This window comes from Cherax quadricarinatus, chromosome 10 (assembly GCF_038502225.1).
Source record: "Cherax quadricarinatus isolate ZL_2023a chromosome 10, ASM3850222v1, whole genome shotgun sequence".
NCBI classification, from domain to species: Eukaryota; Metazoa; Arthropoda; class Malacostraca; order Decapoda; family Parastacidae; genus Cherax; species Cherax quadricarinatus.
Window position 1 is genome coordinate 8,070,933 of NC_091301.1, and position 18,837 is coordinate 8,089,769.

Consider the following 18,837-nt stretch of genomic DNA (forward strand, 5'->3'; position numbering starts at 1 on the left):
GTACTGTCTTCCAGCTTCTGCAGAGTGCTTCTCCGCCTGCTACTTAAAGTACTGTCTTCCAGCTTCTGCAGAGTGCTTCTCCGCCTGCTACTTAAAGTACTGTCTTCCAGCTTCTGCAGAGTGCTTCTCCGCCTGCTGCTTAAAGTACTGTCTTCCAGCTTCTGCAGAGTGCTTCTCCGCCTGCTACTTAAAGTACTGTCTTCCAGCTTCTGCAGAGTGCTTCTCCGCCTGCTACTTAAAGTACTGTCTTCCAGCTTCTGCAGAGTGCTTCTCCGCCTGCTGCTTAAAGTACTGTCTTCCAGCTTCTGCAGAGTGCTTTCTCCGCCCTTAAAGTACTGTCTTCCAGCTTCTGCAGACTTAAAGTACTGTCTTCCAGCTTCTGCAGAGTGCTTCTCCGCCTGCTACTTAAAGTACTGTCTTCCAGCTTCTGCAGAGTGCTTCTCCGCCTGCTCCTTAAAGTACTGTCTTCCAGCTTCTGCAGAGTGCTTCTCCGCCTGCTTAAAGTACTGTCTTCCAGCTTCTGCAGAGTGCTTCTCCGCCTGCTACTTAAAGTACTGTCTTCCAGCTTCTGCAGAGTGCTTCTCCGCCTGCTACTTAAAGTACTGTCTTCCAGCTTCTGCAGAGTGCTTCTCCGCCTGCTGCTTAAAGTACTGTCTTCCAGCTTCTGCAGAGTGCTTCTCCGCCTGCTGCTTAAAGTACTGTCTTCCAGCTTCTGCAGAGTGCTTCTCCGCCTGCTGCTTAAAGTACTGTCTTCCAGCTTCTGCAGAGTGCTTCTCCGCCTGCTACTTAAAGTACTGTCTTCCAGCTTCTGCAGAGTGCTTCTCCGCCTGCTACTTAAAGTACTGTCTTCCAGCTTCTGCAGAGTGCTTCTCCGCCTGCTACTTAAAGTACTGTCTTCCAGCTTCTGCAGAGTGCTTCTCCGCCTGCTGCTTAAAGTACTGTCTTCCAGCTTCTGCAGAGTGCTTCTCCGCCTGCTGCTTAAAGTACTGTCTTCCAGCTTCTGCAGAGTGCTTCTCCGCCTGCTGCTTAAAGTACTGTCTTCCAGCTTCTGCAGAGTGCTTCTCCGCCTGCTGCTTAAAGTACTGTCTTCCAGCTTCTGCAGAGTGCTTCTCCGCCTGCTGCTTAAAGTACTGTCTTCCAGCTTCTGCAGAGTGCTTCTCCGCCTGCTGCTTAAAGTACTGTCTTCCAGCTTCTGCAGAGTGCTTCTCCGCCTGCTGCTTAAAGTACTGTCTTCCAGCTTCTGCAGAGTGCTTCTCCGCCTGCTGCTTAAAGTACTGTCTTCCAGCTTCTGCAGAGTGCTTCTCCGCCTGCTACTTAAAGTACTGTCTTCCAGCTTCTGCAGAGTGCTTCTCCGCCTGCTACTTAAAGTACTGTCTTCCAGCTTCTGCAGAGTGCTTCTCCGCCTGCTGCTTAAAGTACTGTCTTCCAGCTTCTGCAGAGTGCTTCTCCGCCTGCTACTTAAAGTACTGTCTTCCAGCTTCTGCAGAGTGCTTCTCCGCCTGCTACTTAAAGTACTGTCTTCCAGCTTCTGCAGAGTGCTTCTCCGCCTGCTACTTAAAGTACTGTCTTCCAGCTTCTGCAGAGTGCTTCTCCGCCTGCTGCTTAAAGTACTGTCTTCCAGCTTCTGCAGAGTGCTTCTCCGCCTGCTACTTAAAGTACTGTCTTCCAGCTTCTGCAGAGTGCTTCTCCGCCTGCTACTTAAAGTACTGTCTTCCAGCTTCTGCAGAGTGCTTCTCCGCCTGCTACTTAAAGTACTGTCTTCCAGCTTCTGCAGAGTGCTTCTCCGCCTGCTACTTAAAGTACTGTCTTCCAGCTTCTGCAGAGTGCTTCTCCGCCTGCTGCTTAAAGTACTGTCTTCCAGCTTCTGCAGAGTGCTTCTCCGCCTGCTGCTTAAAGTACTGTCTTCCAGCTTCTGCAGAGTGCTTCTCCGCCTGCTGCTTAAAGTACTGTCTTCCAGCTTCTGCAGAGTGCTTCTCCGCCTGCTACTTAAAGTACTGTCTTCCAGCTTCTGCAGAGTGCTTCTCCGCCTGCTGCTTAAAGTACTGTCTTCCAGCTTCTGCAGAGTGCTTCTCCGCCTGCTGCTTAAAGTACTGTCTTCCAGCTTCTGCAGAGTGCTTCTCCGCCTGCTGCTTAAAGTACTGTCTTCCAGCTTCTGCAGAGTGCTTCTCCGCCTGCTGCTTAAAGTACTGTCTTCCAGCTTCTGCAGAGTGCTTCTCCGCCTGCTGCTTAAAGTACTGTCTTCCAGCTTCTGCAGAGTGCTTCTCCGCCTGCTGCTTAAAGTACTGTCTTCCAGCTTCTGCAGAGTGCTTCTCCGCCTGCTACTTAAAGTACTGTCTTCCAGCTTCTGCAGAGTGCTTCTCCGCCTGCTACTTAAAGTACTGTCTTCCAGCTTCTGCAGAGTGCTTCTCCGCCTGCTGCTTAAAGTACTGTCTTCCAGCTTCTGCAGAGTGCTTCTCCGCCTGCTGCTTAAAGTACTGTCTTCCAGCTTCTGCAGAGTGCTTCTCCGCCTGCTACTTAAAGTACTGTCTTCCAGCTTCTGCAGAGTGCTTCTCCGCCTGCTACTTAAAGTACTGTCTTCCAGCTTCTGCAGAGTGCTTCTCCGCCTGCTGCTTAAAGTACTGTCTTCCAGCTTCTGCAGAGTGCTTCTCCGCCTGCTGCTTAAAGTACTGTCTTCCAGCTTCTGCAGAGTGCTTCTCCGCCTGCTGCTTAAAGTACTGTCTTCCAGCTTCTGCAGAGTGCTTCTCCGCCTGCTGCTTAAAGTACTGTCTTCCAGCTTCTGCAGAGTGCTTCTCCGCCTGCTGCTTAAAGTACTGTCTTCCAGCTTCTGCAGAGTGCTTCTCCGCCTGCTGCTTAAAGTACTGTCTTCCAGCTTCTGCAGAGTGCTTCTCCGCCTGCTGCTTAAAGTACTGTCTTCCAGCTTCTGCAGAGTGCTTCTCCGCCTGCTACTTAAAGTACTGTCTTCCAGCTTCTGCAGAGTGCTTCTCCGCCTGCTGCTTAAAGTACTGTCTTCCAGCTTCTGCAGAGTGCTTCTCCGCCTGCTGCTTAAAGTACTGTCTTCCAGCTTCTGCAGAGTGCTTCTCCGCCTGCTGCTTAAAGTACTGTCTTCCAGCTTCTGCAGAGTGCTTCTCCGCCTGCTGCTTAAAGTACTGTCTTCCAGCTTCTGCAGAGTGCTTCTCCGCCTGCTGCTTAAAGTACTGTCTTCCAGCTTCTGCAGAGTGCTTCTCCGCCTGCTGCTTAAAGTACTGTCTTCCAGCTTCTGCAGAGTGCTTCTCCGCCTGCTGCTTAAAGTACTGTCTTCCAGCTTCTGCAGAGTGCTTCTCCGCCTGCTGCTTAAAGTACTGTCTTCCAGCTTCTGCAGAGTGCTTCTCCGCCTGCTGCTTAAAGTACTGTCTTCCAGCTTCTGCAGAGTGCTTCTCCGCCTGCTGCTTAAAGTACTGTCTTCCAGCTTCTGCAGAGTGCTTCTCCGCCTGCTGCTTAAAGTACTGTCTTCCAGCTTCTGCAGAGTGCTTCTCCGCCTGCTGCTTAAAGTACTGTCTTCCAGCTTCTGCAGAGTGCTTCTCCGCCTGCTGCTTAAAGTACTGTCTTCCAGCTTCTGCAGAGTGCTTCTCCGCCTGCTACTTAAAGTACTGTCTTCCAGCTTCTGCAGAGTGCTTCTCCGCCTGCTGCTTAAAGTACTGTCTTCCAGCTTCTGCAGAGTGCTTCTCCGCCTGCTGCTTAAAGTACTGTCTTCCAGCTTCTGCAGAGTGCTTCTCCGCCTGCTGCTTAAAGTACTGTCTTCCAGCTTCTGCAGAGTGCTTCTCCGCCTGCTACTTAAAGTACTGTCTTCCAGCTTCTGCAGAGTGCTTCTCCGCCTGCTGCTTAAAGTACTGTCTTCCAGCTTCTGCAGTGTGCTTCTCCAGAGTGCTTCTGCTGCTTAAAGTACTGTCTTCCAGCTTCTGCACAGTGCTTCTCCGCCTGCTACTTAAAGTACTGTCTTCCAGCTTCTGCAGAGTGCTTCTCCGCCTGCTGCTTAAAGTACTGTCTTCCAGCTTCTGCAGAGTGCTTCTCCGCCTGCTGCTTAAAGTACTGTCTTCCAGCTTCTGCAGAGTGCTTCTCCGCCTGCTGCTTAAAGTACTGTCTTCCAGCTTCTGCAGAGTGCTTCTCCGCCTGCTGCTTAAAGTACTGTCTTCCAGCTTCTGCAGAGTGCTTCTCCGCCTGCTACTTAAAGTACTGTCTTCCAGCTTCTGCAGAGTGCTTCTCCGCCTGCTGCTTAAAGTACTGTCTTCCAGCTTCTGCAGAGTGCTTCTCCGCCTGCTGCTTAAAGTACTGTCTTCCAGCTTCTGCAGAGTGCTTCTCCGCCTGCTGCTTAAAGTACTGTCTTCCAGCTTCTGCAGAGTGCTTCTCCGCCTGCTACTTAAAGTACTGTCTTCCAGCTTCTGCAGAGTGCTTCTCCGCCTGCTACTTAAAGTACTGTCTTCCAGCTTCTGCAGAGTGCTTCTCCGCCTGCTGCTTAAAGTACTGTCTTCCAGCTTCTGCAGAGTGCTTTCTGCTACGTACTGTCTCCAGCTAGTGCTTCTCCGCCTGCTACTTAAAGTACTGTCTTCCAGCTTCTGCAGAGTGCTTCTCCGCCTGCTACTTAAAGTACTGTCTTCCAGCTTCTGCAGAGTGCTTCTCCGCCTGCTACTTAAAGTACTGTCTTCCAGCTTCTGCAGAGTGCTTCTCCGCCTGCTACTTAAAGTACTGTCTTCCAGATTACAGCCTCAGTCGGCAGCTTTTTGTTTCCATTTTTTGTTACAATACAAACAATTACATAATTATCTTCGTCCTGCAAATTCCCATCAGTATCAAAAAATTTTTGACATTCTTATCACACATAATATCATTAATTGTAATATATCCCATTTTTGACTTAGCAAATAATGAATAAAGACGAGAACAAAATTCGCATTATAAAAAAAACTTAAAATACTCTTAAGTCAAAAAAAAAAAAATAATGAACCGAATAATGAAAAGAACTTAAGCTTAAAATGTTCATTAGGAACTAATGAAAAGTTTTAATACGAGAGTTATCATAGGACATCATTACCTGTTATTACCAAGCAATACAAGATGTAAAACAAACAAGGGGGAAGTTGATTATTATTATTATAATCAAGGGGAAGCGCTAAACCCGGAGGATTATACAGCGCCTGGGGGGGGGGGATGTGGAAGGCATTCAGGCTTAATTCGGGGAACTGGAGCACAGATCCAATTCCCTAAATCAAAAGCCCCTCACCAACATCAAGGAACCTTCCTTGAGGGGAGGGGGAAGTTGAATGATAGCTCTAGGCCTCTCGTGTCGTTGCAAAGACGCTTCCTCTGAAGGTATTTGCTTGGACCTCCTCTTTCCTGCAACATTGCAAGCTCCTGATGTGCTGATTGCAACACGAAAGGCCTAGAACTATCATTTAACTTCCCCAGAAAAAATAAAATTAGCTTTTGTTCCCACTATATAATCATTATACAGAATAGAGTGGTTCATCACGTCTGATATTCTCGTGTCAATTTTCAATAAATAAAATAGGAACATAAGGAAGAGGACTGAAGAGGAAGTCTAAATAGAAAGGGGAATATATGAAAAATACAATAAAGTGGGGAAATGGGATACACGGAAATAATGTAAAAATGGAAGGAGAGTAGAAACAAGGGGAAACGAGATGGGAGGAGGATCATGGCAAGGAAGAGAGAAAAATGGAAATGGGAGGCGGAAGTGTCAAGTAAGCAATGGGAATGGAAAGAAAAGGGAGAACGTAAAAAAAGAGGGGAGAGTATCTGAGCCCCCCCCCAGGGTGAGGTAGGCAGAGGGGAGAGTATCTGAGCCCCCCCAGGGTGAGGTAGGCAGAGGGGAGAGTATCTGAGCCCCCCCAGGGTGAGGTAGGCAGAGGGGAGAGTATCTGAGCACCCCCCCCGGGGTGAGGTAGGCAAGTAAGCTCTGGTTACTATGGTAACTGCTGACAACACGGAGATGAGTCTCAGACGAGTGAGCATCCTTCCTGCATCCGTCTGTGAGCCACCTTCCTGCGTCCGTCTGTGAACCCCTCTTCCTGCGTCCGTCTGTGAGCCTCCTTCCTGCGTCCGTCTGAGAGCCTCCTTCCTGTGTCCGTCTGTGAGCCTCCTTCCTGCGTCCGTCTGTGAGCCACCTTCCTGCGTCCGTCTGTGAACCCCTCTTCCTGCGTCCGTCTGTGAGCCTCCTTCCTGCGTCCGTCTGAGAGCCTCCTTCCTGCGTCCGTCTGAGAGCCTCCTTCCTGCGTCCGTCTGAGAGCCTCCTTCCTGCGTCCGAGAGCCTCCTTCCTGCGTCCGTCTGAGAGCCTCCTTTATGCATCCGTCTGTGAGCCTCCTTCCTGCGTCCGTCTGTGAGCCTCCTTCCTGCGTCCGTCTGTGAGCCTCCTTCCTGCGTCCGTCTGTGAGCCTCCTTCCTGCGTCCGTCTGTGAGCCTCCTTCCTGCGTCCGTCTGTGAACCCCTCTTCCTGCGTCCGTCTGTGAGCCTCCTTCCTGCGTCCGTCTGAGAGCCTCCTTCCTGTGTCCGTCTGTGAGCCTCCTTCCTGCGTCCGTCTGAGAGCCTCCTTCCTGCGTCCGTCTGAGAGCCTCCTTCCTGCGTCCGTCTGAGAGCCTCCTTCCTGCGTCCGTCTGTGAGCCTCCTTCCTGCGTCCGTCTGAGAGCCTCCTTCCTGCGTCCGTCTGAGAGCCTCCTTCCTGCGTCCGTCTGTGAGCCTCCTTCCTGCGTCCGTCTGTGAGCCTCCTTCCTGCGTCCGTCTGTGAGCCTTCTGCCTGCGTCCGTCTGTGAGCCTCCTGCCTGCGTCCGTCTGTGAACCTCATTCCTGCGTCCGTCTGTGAGCCTCCTTCCTGCGTCCGTCTGTGAGCCTACATCCTGCGTCCGTCTGTGAGCCTCCTTCCTGCGTCCGTCTGTGAACCCCCCTTCCTGCGTCCGTCTGCGAGCCTCCTTCCTGCGTCCGAGAGCCTCCTTCCTGCGTCCGAGTGAGAGCCTCCTTCCTGCGTCCGTCTGTGAGCCTTCTGCCTGCGTCCGTCTGTGAGCCTCCTGCCTGCGTCCGTCTGTGAACCTCATTCCTGCGTCCGTCTGTGAGCCTCCTTCCTGCGTCCGTCTGTGAGCCTCCTTCCTGCGTCCGTCTGTGAGCCTCCTTCCTGCGTCCGTCTGTGAGCCTCCTTCCTGCGTCCGTCTGTGAGCCTCCTTCCTGCGTCCGTCTGTGAGCCTCCTTCCTGCGTCCGTCTGTGAACCCCTCTTCCTGCGTCCGTCTGTGAGCCTCCTTCCTGCGTCCGTCTGAGAGCCTCCTTCCTGTGTCCGTCTGTGAGCCTCCTTCCTGCGTCCGTCTGAGAGCCTCCTTCCTGCGTCCGTCTGAGAGCCTCCTTCCTGCGTCCGTCTGTGAGCCTCCTTCCTGCGTCCGTCTGTGAGCCTCCTTCCTGCGTCCGTCTGTGAGCCTTCTGCCTGCGTCCGTCTGTGAGCCTCCTGCCTGCGTCCGTCTGTGAACCTCATTCCTGCGTCCGTCTGTGAGCCTCCTTCCTGCGTCCGTCTGTGAGCCTACATCCTGCGTCCGTCTGTGAGCCTCCTTCCTGCTTCCGTCTGTGACCCCCCTTCCTGCGTCCGTCTGCGAGCCTCCTTCCTGCGTCCGAGAGCCTCCTTCCTGCGTCCGAGTGAGAGCCTCCTTCCTGCGTCCGTCTGAGAGCCTCCTTCCTGCGTCCGTCTGAGAGCCTCCTTCCTGCGTCCGTCTGTGAGCCTCCTTCCTGCGTCCGTCTGTGAGCCTCCTTCCTGCGTCCGTCTGTGAGCCTCCTTCCTGTGTCCGTCTGTGAGCCTCCTTCCTGCGTCCGTCTGTGAGCCTCCTTCCTGCTTCCGTCTGTGAACCCCTCTTCCTGCGTCCGTCTGTGAGCCTCCTTCCTGCGTCCGTCTGTGAGCCTCCTTCCTGCGTCCGTCTGAGAGCCACCTTCCTGTGTCCGTCTGTGAGCCTCCTTCCTGCGTCCGTCTGAGAGCCTCCTTCCTGCGTCCGTCTGAGAGCCTCCTTCCTGCGTCCGTCTGAGAGCCTCCTTCCTGCGTCCGTCTGAGAGCCTCCTTCCTGCGTCCGTCTGAGAGCCTCCTTCCTGCATCCGTCTGAGCCGCCTCCCTTCGTCCGTCTGTGAGCCTCCTTCCTGAGCCCGTCTGTGAGCCTTCTGCCTGCGTCCGTCTGATAGCCTCCTTCCTGCGTCCGTCTGTGAGCCTCCTTCCTGTGTCCGTCTGTGAGCCTCCTTCCTGCGTCCGTCTGTGAGCCTCCTTCCTGCGTCCGTCTGTGAACCCCTCTTCCTGCGTCCGTCTGTGAGCCTCCTTCCTGCGTCCGTCTGTGAGCCTCCTTCCTGCGTCCGTCTGAGAGCCTCCTTCCTGCGTCCGTCTGAGAGCCTCCTTCCTGAGCCCGTCTGTGAGCCTTCTGCCTGCGTCCGTCTGATAGCCTCCTTCCTGCGTCCGTCTGTGAGCCTCCTTCCTACGTCCGTCTGTGAGCCTCCTTCCTGCGTCCGTCTGCGAGCCTCCTTCCTGCGTCCGTCTGTGAGCCTCCTTCCTGCGTCCGTCTGAGCCTCCTTCCTGCGTCCGTCTGTGAGCCTCCTTCCTGCGTCCGTCTGTGAGCCTCCTTCCTGCGTCCGTCTGTGAGCCTCCTTCCTGCGTCCGTCTGTGAGCCTCCTTCCTGCGTCCGTCTGTGAGCCTCCTTCCTGCGTCCGTCTGTGAGCCTCCTTCCTGCGTCCGTCTGTGAGCCTCCTTCCCGCGTCCGTCTGTGAGCCTCCTTCCTGCGTCCGTCTGTGAGCCTCCTTCCTGCGTCCGTCTGTGAGCCTCCTTCCTGCGTCCGTCTGTGAGCCTCCTTCCCGCGTCCGTCTGTGAGCCTCCTTCCTGCCTGACAAACTTACTGACGTTCTTCAATAGAACATTTGAGGCAGTAGACAGTGATAAGGAATATGATATTGTTTATTTGGATTTTAGTAAAGCCTTCGACAGAGTACCTCACAAGAGACTCTTAAGAAAAGTGGCAGCTCATGGTATAGGAGGTAAGGTTCTAGCATGGATTGAGGCATGGCTTACCAATAGAAAGCAGAGAGTTACCATTAATGGAGTGAAATCTGAATGGGGATTAGTCACTAGTGGCGTTCCACAAGGATCAGTTTTAGGCCCTCTCTTGTTCATAATTTACATTAATGACCTTGATGAAGGGATTACTAGTGACATGAGTAAGTTTGCTGATGATACAAAGATAGGCCGTATAATTCACTCTGAGGAGGATATGAATGAACTCCAGGACGATTTGAACAAATTAATGTCTTGGTCTGAGAAATGGCAGATGAAGTTTAATGTGGATAAGTGTAAGGTACTTGCCCTTGGTAATGAAAATAACCCTCGAAGCTATAATCTAGGTGAAGTAGAGCTTGGTCATACAGAATGTGAAAAAGACTTGGGAGTCATGGTAAGCAGAAATCTAAAGCCAAGACAGCAGTGCCTCAGTGTGCGCAACAAGGCCAACAGATTACTTGGATTTATCTCAAGAAGTATAAGTAACAGAAGTCCAAAAGTTATTTTACAGCTCTATACATCACTAGTGAGGCCTCATTTAGATTATGCTGCTCAGTTTTGGTCCCCTTACTACAGGATGGACATAGACTCATTAGAGAACATACAGAGAAGAATGACTAAAATGATTTACTGTGTAAGGAACCTCCCGTATGAAGATAGACTTAAAGCCTTAAATCTCCACTCTCTGGAGAGGCGTAGAATGAGGGGAGATATCATTGAAGTGTATAAGTGGATGACGGGCATAAACAAGGGAGACATTAATAAAGTACTGAGGATGTCGAACCAGGTAAGAACCAGGAATAATGGATTTAAGTTGGATAAATTTAGATTTAGAAAGGACATAGGTAAGTACTGGTTTTCTAACAGAGTTGTAGATGCGTGGAACAGTCTTCCCAGTGGGGTGATAGAGGCTAGGACCTTGGGCAGCTTTAAGAAGAGACTGGACAAATATATGAGTGGGAGGGGCTGGGTTTGATTGGTGTTGGGGGGTGTGAGAGTTGTTTCTTGAGTAGCTTTAGGTAGATGTCGTTTTGATAAGGACCTGCCTCGAATGGGCCAGTAGGCCTTCTGCAGTGTTCCTACATTCTTATGTTCTTATTATCCGTCTGAGCCGCCTCCCTTCGTCCGTCTGTGAGCCTCCTTCCTGAGCCCGTCTGTGAGCCTTCTGCCTGCGTCCGTCTGATAGCCTCCTTCCTGCGTCCGTCCGTGAGCCTCCTTCCTGCGACGCGATTCTGTCTACTAACTTTAATTTGTAATTATCAGTAATGTTTTAACACTAAGTGTAATCATCAATGATGTACACCTGGTACAACAAATTATGCTAAATCAAATAAAGACAGTAATTCGACTCAGAGAGACGAGCCAATAAAGGAGTATTCCAAGGCTGCCGGACCTCCGTACTGAGGCTGGGTCACTCCTCTGTCACCCCAGCCTGCCAGGACAACCCTTGCCCTAGCCTGGGTCACCCCAGTCTTCCAGGACAACCCTTGCCCTACCCTGGGTCACCCCAGTCTTCCAGGACAACCCTTGCCCTACCCTGGGTCACCCCAGTCTTCCAGGACAACCCTTGCCCTACCCTGGGTTACCCCAGTCTTCCAGGACAACCCTTGCCCTACCCTGGGTCACCTCAGGGTAACTAGTCACCCTGGTTGATGAAACACTGGCTTAGCATACGCAGCTGATATCTTCTCTGAGAACTTCAAGGCTTGATATGATTATATCGTTTTTCTTCGTCTTGCACCATAAGTTGCTGCCCTTTTAAAATTATGTAAAATAAACGCTATACATGTATGAATCGTTAAGTTCTCTCCAAAAGTACACAGTGTCTGGTCTTCTAGATCCATTTTCCAAGCATTGCAGTTACAGGTAAACACCCAAACGACTCACGAAATCATAACACAATCACAAATAAACCACAGAACGGGGTGAGGTTCAAACCCCACCCCGCTACATGATTTAATAACCAAGTCAATGGGTTCTTCAGTATAAACATTTTCCTTCCTTCTTTTTCTCTCTCTCTCTCTCTCTCTCTCTCTCTCTCTCTCTCAACAGCATCGCGTCATGCTCCTACACTTGTAGGTAGGAATCAGCTTCCTTAGTGCTGTAGATCTACATGAACCAGGAACATTATGAGTTACCTGATGGATGCCCCACACACGCACCTTAACACGCACACCTTAGTAACAGTATTTGCACTGAGGTGACGACGTGTCGTGTGCAAACAGTGTGAACTATGAATGCATGCATACATACATATACACATGTATACATATGCATGAAATCCACAAAGGGGCAGTCTGCTGAATATGACTACTACTATCTTGATTAAAGACTGTGTATTCTTATATATTTTTTGAGGCAAAGACAGTAAAGTAAAAGGTTCTCTCCCCACTCTCAACTGCTCTGGCTTCTGCCCACGTGAAGCAATAACAAAGAAAAAAAATGATCATGCAATATTGAGAAAACGTGAAATTTATAGGATAGAAAAGAGTGGACTGAAGATATGGACTATGAGGTACCTCGTCTAAATTGTACTATTTGTAGTGCAACTAGTGAGCGACTGAGTCAGTGTGTGTCTCGTAGTACATGTCTACCACATTACTGTGTATGTCATGCTAACATTGCTTTTTAATATCTCTATCCCCTAGTAATATTTCTAGAGATGCAGCTAATTTTCACCGAGTGTAGCACTCTGCTTATGTAACTAAGAGGCGCAAGAATTTGTACTAATAATTTAACTTTGCGAGTGTAAAGTTTCGTATTCTCTATTCTTTACAGTAAATCTTTATTTCTTAACATAAGAAGAACATAAGAAAGGAGGAACACTGCAGGAGGCCTGTTGGCCCATACATTTGCCCAACCCAATTTTCAATGCTACCCAAGAAATAAGCTCTGATGTGAAAGTCCCACTCAAATCCAACCCCTCCCACTCATGTACTTATCCAACCTAAATTTGAAACTACCCAAAGTCCTAGCCTCAATAACCCAACTAGGTAGACTGTTCCACTCATCAACTACCCTATTTCCAAACCAATACTTTCCTATATCCTTTCTAAATCTAAACTTATCTAATTTAAATCCATTACTGCGGGTTCTCTCTCGCAGAGATATCCTCAAGACCTTATTAATATCCCCTTTATTAATACCTATCTTCCACTTGTAATAAAGTTGGTAGAATTACCGACAATATGTAAAAAGGACACAAGTGCAACTAATGTGACATTTTATTGTGGCAACGTTTCGCTCTCCAGGAGCTTTATCAAGCCATTAACCTTTTCGATTTACCTCTGTACTAGTTCTTCCCTAGCGTCTACCCCTGAAGCCTCTGTGAAACCTCCACAGTGCTGTTCTGAGGTCGTTCCCCAAGACAAGACTTCCATCTGAATTGTAGCATTGTCAAACCAGGGAATCCCGGGCGAGGAGAGACGTGTGGTCACGTTGTGAACGCACTTGCTATATTCTTTTATTTGTCAGCCCACAGCTACACCGACTTTGACAGAGAGCATACGAACGATTTATATGGGCAGCAGCAACTGTTGCACAACACAACGCTGTCTCTCGACCCCTGCAACCACAATTAAGGGAGTACAGCTGAAGGAACGCTGCCTCGGTCCCAGGGAATCATTACATTAGTCGAAGTGTTCACGATGTGGAAAGTCTCATTACAGTTAAAAAAGCAAAAAGGCACAATACCGTGACTGGAATAATATACAAATAACCCGCATGTAGTAGAGAGAATCTTACGACGATGTTTCGGTCCGACTTGGACCATTAACAAAGTCACAGTGTGATTTGTAAATGGTCGAGGTCGGACCGAAACGTCGTTGTAAGCTTCTCTCTTATGTGCGGGTTATTTGTGTCTCATTGCAGCAGGAAATAGGTACCTAGATGACTGTTGTGGGGAACACCTTAGTGTAATGAACTTGACCTCAACGACAATAAACCACACTTTTTTTGGAGGGTCATTAACCCTAAGTAATTAATCCACAAAGTTGTTATGGTGGACGTCTCTTCTCAAAACGACTATGTACTCCAATGAATCCTCCCTTTCCTTTCAAGCCCCCTTCCTTTCTCTTCTCTCACACACTCTCTCTCTCTTTTCCTTCATGCCCCCCCTCTCTTTTTTAACCCTTCAACCTCCCCTTCACGTGGTTTCCTCTTCCCTCTCAGGCTCTCCTTCCCATGCCTTCATCTCCTCTTTCTCCTCCTTCCCCTCCCTCTCCTTACAACACCTTTTATGATAGCTTCAATGTATTTTTATGCGTTTCCCATAAGCTTTACATGCGGGCAAAATGAAGGAAGAGGCGGAAGCCACGAATCCCGATGGACGCAGCGACGGTTTCAGTAACCAGAATGTGTAATCGAACCCGGGTACACTAGCGGGAAATCGTGGAACCGGAATGCGTGTCCTCACTCGCATTCGGTGATCGGCGAGAATTTGGGGTAAACGAAATGTCTAGCAGATCCCAGGATACCAAGGTGGAGCCGGACCCAGGGTACGATATGGGAAAGTGAGATACCAGAATGCCTAATCGAATTCTTGTGGGATCTCTAAGGAATCTCGGGTACGTTAGGGAAAAATCGAGCCACTGGAATACGGGCGGCATGATACCCCGACACCAGCATTCAACATTCACCTGTGTTACTCTTACTACTGCAGCTACACGCATGTAATTTGCACACGCTTCCAGAGATGCAGTCAAGCCTCTTTGTTCCTCAACAATCGCTCTTCTCTTTCCCAGAGGTTACCTGTAGATGATTTCCAGAGTCACGGATCCCGGAGCCAGTCCCAGACCCGAGCAAGACCATCCTTTCTTTACAAGACTAAACAAGTATGTTAGGACGAATTGCTATCGGGATGGAGTGAAGAAATCTTTAGAATAGCAATTTTCGTGAAGGATTTTTATCAAAAGCTTAAGCTTTTCAAGGCTTAACGAAGACTCGCTAAAGCTTTACACACAAAAAAAGCCTAGTTCTGCACCTGCGTTTTACTCCAAAACTAATAATATTGACAATAGCAGTATTATGTGATATATATATGATATATATATATATATATATATATATATATATATATATATATATATATATATATAAATATATATATATATATATATATATATATATATATATATATATATATATACACATACACATATACACAAGTTAATCAATGACTATGTAAATACTTCCTCTGTAATCCCTGCCTAAAGGGAGTCAATTCTTTATTAAAATATTTTTTTGGTGTTTTAACCATTAATAATATTGTAATACTGTAATAATAAATAAAAAATATTCTAATTATTTTTCCTATTTTTGTGGGGGGGGGGGAGGGGGGGGTCAAGAGACACTGGGAAGAATAACAAACATTTCAAAATTCATCTTGATCACGACACTCCAGATCAGACCTAAATGTCCTTATACCCCTGACAACAGTGACATCAAGATACAGAACAACGTTTCGCCCGCGTAGAGCGTCACCATGCTCTACACATCGAAATGTAGTACCAGTAAGAGCTGCTGATTAGGTATTACTAAAACGAAAAAAAAAACTTTTTTCCTGTGTAACAAAACTGATAATGTGTTATGAAGAGATAAACGCTATAAACAACTGCTGGTATAAAAGTGTCATCAGCCGTTCCGGTAAACCTTTGAGAGACTCCGTCTACAACTGCGTATTATTGGTAATATATACAAGGGGAAACGGTAAGCCAGATTATACAGCGCCCGTGAGAAAAAGAAGTAACAGAGAGAGACAAATTGAAAAGGGAACGAAAGGGATGACTGTAGTCACTTGTATTTGCACACGCACACGCACAATGCTTTTTTACGACGAACATAAATGTGTCAGACACACACACACACACACATTCACACACACATTCACACACACATTCACACACATTCACACACACATTCACACACACATTCACACACACATTCACACACACACATTCACACACACACATTCACACACACACATTCACACACACACATTCACACACACACACACACACACACACACACACACACACACACACACACACACTTGCTCCACCCAGTCTTTTATCAGCTAGAATCGCTTTTTTTACTCATTGTTTTAACCACATTCATCGGTACACATTTAGGTTAGGATTACCTTTGGTAAAACTTAGCTAAGTTAGCATAGGTTAAAATTTGGCTAGGTTACGTTTACTTAACAGCGTTGTTTCGAAGCAAAATTTACAGTCATAAGTTAACGCTGATAGCTAGACTATCAACTAGAGATGACAACACTTTCTGGGGGACGAACATTAAGTAACGAGAAATCAGCCATCAGAGTGTACCATATACTGTACCACACACTGTACAATGTACTGTACCACACACTGTACAATGTACTGTACCACACACTGTACAATGTACTGTGCCACACACTGTACAATGTACTGTGCCACACACTGTACAATGTACTGTGCCATACACTGTGATACAGGATCATACACTCAGATACAATGTACAACGCACTATCATATACTGTACAAGGGCGCTTTTATTCCAGTGCCAAAGTCACTCTAGTGTCAAGGTCACACTCTAGTGTCAAGGTCACACTCTAGTGTCAAGGTCACACTCTAGTGTCAAGGTCACACTCTAGTGTCAAGGTCACACTCTAGTGTCAAGGTCACACTCTAGTGTCAAGGTCACACTCTAGTGTCAAGGTCACACTCTAGTGTCAAGGTCACACTCTAGTGTCAAGGTCACACTCTAGTGTCAAGGTCACACTCTAGTGTCAAGGTCACACTCTAGTGTCAAGGTCACACTCTAGTGTCAAGGTCACACTCTAGTGTCAAGGTCACACACTAGTGTCAAGGTCACACTAGTGTCAAGGTCACACACTAGTGTCAAGGTCACACTAGTGTCAAGGTCACACACGGGATGGTCTTCACTCAGTTAATTACTGACTTCAGGAACCTGGACTGCTGACTCACATTCAGTAAACAATGAAGACGTCCTTACCTTCACTCCCACGCAGCGATGTCAACAGCGATGTCAACAGCGATGTCAACAGCGATGTCAACAGCGATGTCAACAGCGATGTCAACAGCGATGTCTGCGGCCACATAAACAAAGACACCAGGTAGCGGAGACAAGGACTTTTGTTCGTGCATTAGGCTTTTCCACCGATTCAATATACCATCTTACGCGAACGCACATACACACACACATATATATATTCGTCTGTCTGTATATCTGTCTTCTAAAATACATTTTAAACTCTGTCCAATTTCTTTTCTAAGCTTTTATAAAGCTTCAACAGTATAACGACACTCTCCCCGCGATACACTACACACACATCACACACTGAGTGACTGGCAGTGGAAGAACTACTCCAAAAACTACAAGATGAATGTCTATGTCAGGCATTCCTGACCTTCCTTAGACTTCCCATGTACGCATATTCTCGCCCACTCGCAAACCTAGATTGGTAAGCAGGTCCAATCAGAACTCGTGAATTACGTGTAACTGTTCCGACTCGCTTGTTACCCTTAACTTACCTTTGTGTGGGGGAGAATGCTGTCTAGACTGATATTACTGATAATACGTATATGTCACAATAATCATATATATATATATATATATATATATATATATATATATATATATATATATATATATATATATATATATATATATATATATATATATATATAAATATATATATATATATATATATATATATATATAAATATATATATATATATATATAATATATATATATATATATATATATATATATATATATATATATATATATATATATATATATATATATATATATATATATATGTATATATATATACGACTAGTGAATATAACAATGGTATACAGTACCCACAAGTTCATAAGTAAATACATGTGCAACAGTTAGGTATCTTCATTCCGAAACGTTTCGCCTACACAGTAGGCTTTGTCAGTCGAATACAAAGGCGGCAACGGAGTTACTAGAGAAGTAAAGATGATATAATCAGTCCATCATCCATGAAGCAGTAGTTTTGACGTGGTCAGTCCCTCAGCCTGGAGAAGTTCTCCTCCCTAGTCAAATACGTATCACATTCTTACTTCTACTAGTGAGCTTTGTCTCTTCTGTCGTCATCAGGATTTTCTGCGCTTCATCTTGGACCGTATATAAGTCTCCATACTGTCGCTGCAGCTTCACATTGTTCCACACTATATAGCAGAACTCTTCTCCAGGCTGAGGAACTGATCACCTCAAAACAATTACTTCATGGGTGATGGACTGATTATAACGTCTTTATTTCTGCACTGCTTCTGCTGTCTCCTGAAGAAGTCTGCTTGAGATGACTTGCGTCCTTGATGACCCTTATGAACGGAGAAGCTTGAAACCTACGGTATCGACAAACCAACCTCTCTCGACATGTATATACTAAAAGCGGCAGTGTGGGTATATTCCTAACGGTGTATATATCAGTATATATACACTTACAGTTTAATTTAGTTCCCATATTAGGAATTAAATAGGTTTCTGGCATGAAATGCCGCGCATGAGAACTGTGTTGTGGGCTCTCTGGTGGGGCACTGTGATGTGGGTGCTGTGTTGGGGCACTGTGGTGAGGGCACTGTGGTGAAGGCATTGTGGTGAGGGCACTGTGTTGGAGCACTGTGGTGAGGGCATTGTGGCGAAGGCACTGTGTTGTGGCACTGTGGTGAGGGTACTGTGTTGGGGCACTGTGGTGTGAGCACTGTGGTGGGGGCACTGTGGTGTGAGCACTGGGGTGGGGGCACTGTGGTGTGAGCACTGTGGTGAGGGCATTGTGGCGAGGGCACTGTGTTGGGGCACTGTGGTGAGGTCATTGTGGCGAGGGCACTGTGTTGGGGCACTGTGGTGAGGGCACTGTGGCGAGGGCACTGTGTTGGGGCACTGTGGTGAGGGCGTGACAAGAAGGTGTAAGAACAGGTGAAGGCAGAGTAATGGATGTCTGCCCTACCCGTTCCGTGAACTGCTGTTGTCTTCTCAAAACATTCACTGTTATAGAGAATTATTGACTTTCTGATCGTCTCGCTGGAGAGTCCAGAGACTTGAGATGCGAAACAGCAGTTTTAAGATTTTTCTTTTTGCTTTAAGTCATCGGACAATTATTACTGGGTGTTCAACCTAAGATATTTTTGTTCAACTTGTTTTTCTAACATCGATTATCATAAGATCGCTGGGCCGTACAAATGCATAATACGTGGCTTTCGTGTGGCATAATGTATGAGTGCATGACAGGGTGTGCAGAAGGAACAAGTGCCTGATACATCATAAATTACGGCTGAATGGAAACACCTGTTCTCTAAACTGTAATACTGATGACTGGATCTCAGGGACACACGTTCGAGGGCCAGACTAGGATTCCCTGCACGGGAAACTGAGAGAATGCTTGCACACAAACAAACACAAACTTACTCCATATCTGATATATTTCACAACGACGTTCTCCAGATAGTAGTAGTAGTATTAAGGAGTGAGTTCTAGTGAGTTCCTTGGTGTTGGTTCCTGTCGTGTACTGTGAACAGGTCACCAACTGCAACATCCACGTTACATCGCAGCCGAGATACATCAGCAGTGTCTGTACCTCTGAGAGACAAGAAAGAATCATTATAACATCGACACTGAGCTCTCCGAGGTGTCTCTGGTCAAGGCACAAAATAATGTTAGTTTCGTAGCTTTTAGGAAGTTGAAATTATTTGCTAAATATCAATATTCTGTCACGTGTGTGTCTCTTCGTTAAAGAATTCAGCTGCTGG

The 18,837-nt window shown here is 47.4% G+C and overlaps 1 protein-coding gene across 1 annotated transcript in view; it reads right to left on the reverse strand.

Moving 5' to 3' along the window:
* LOC128687920 (zinc finger and BTB domain-containing protein 14) overlaps positions 1-16,403 on the reverse strand; it is a 693,050-nt gene extending 676,647 nt beyond the window's left edge. The window contains exon 1 of the mRNA XM_070083596.1: positions 16,048-16,403. Coding sequence (XP_069939697.1) covers positions 16,048-16,153 — 106 coding nt within the window. The 5' untranslated portion in view covers positions 16,154-16,403. The remainder of the gene's footprint in view (positions 1-16,047) is intronic.
* Positions 16,404-18,837: the final 2,434 nt, after the last annotated feature.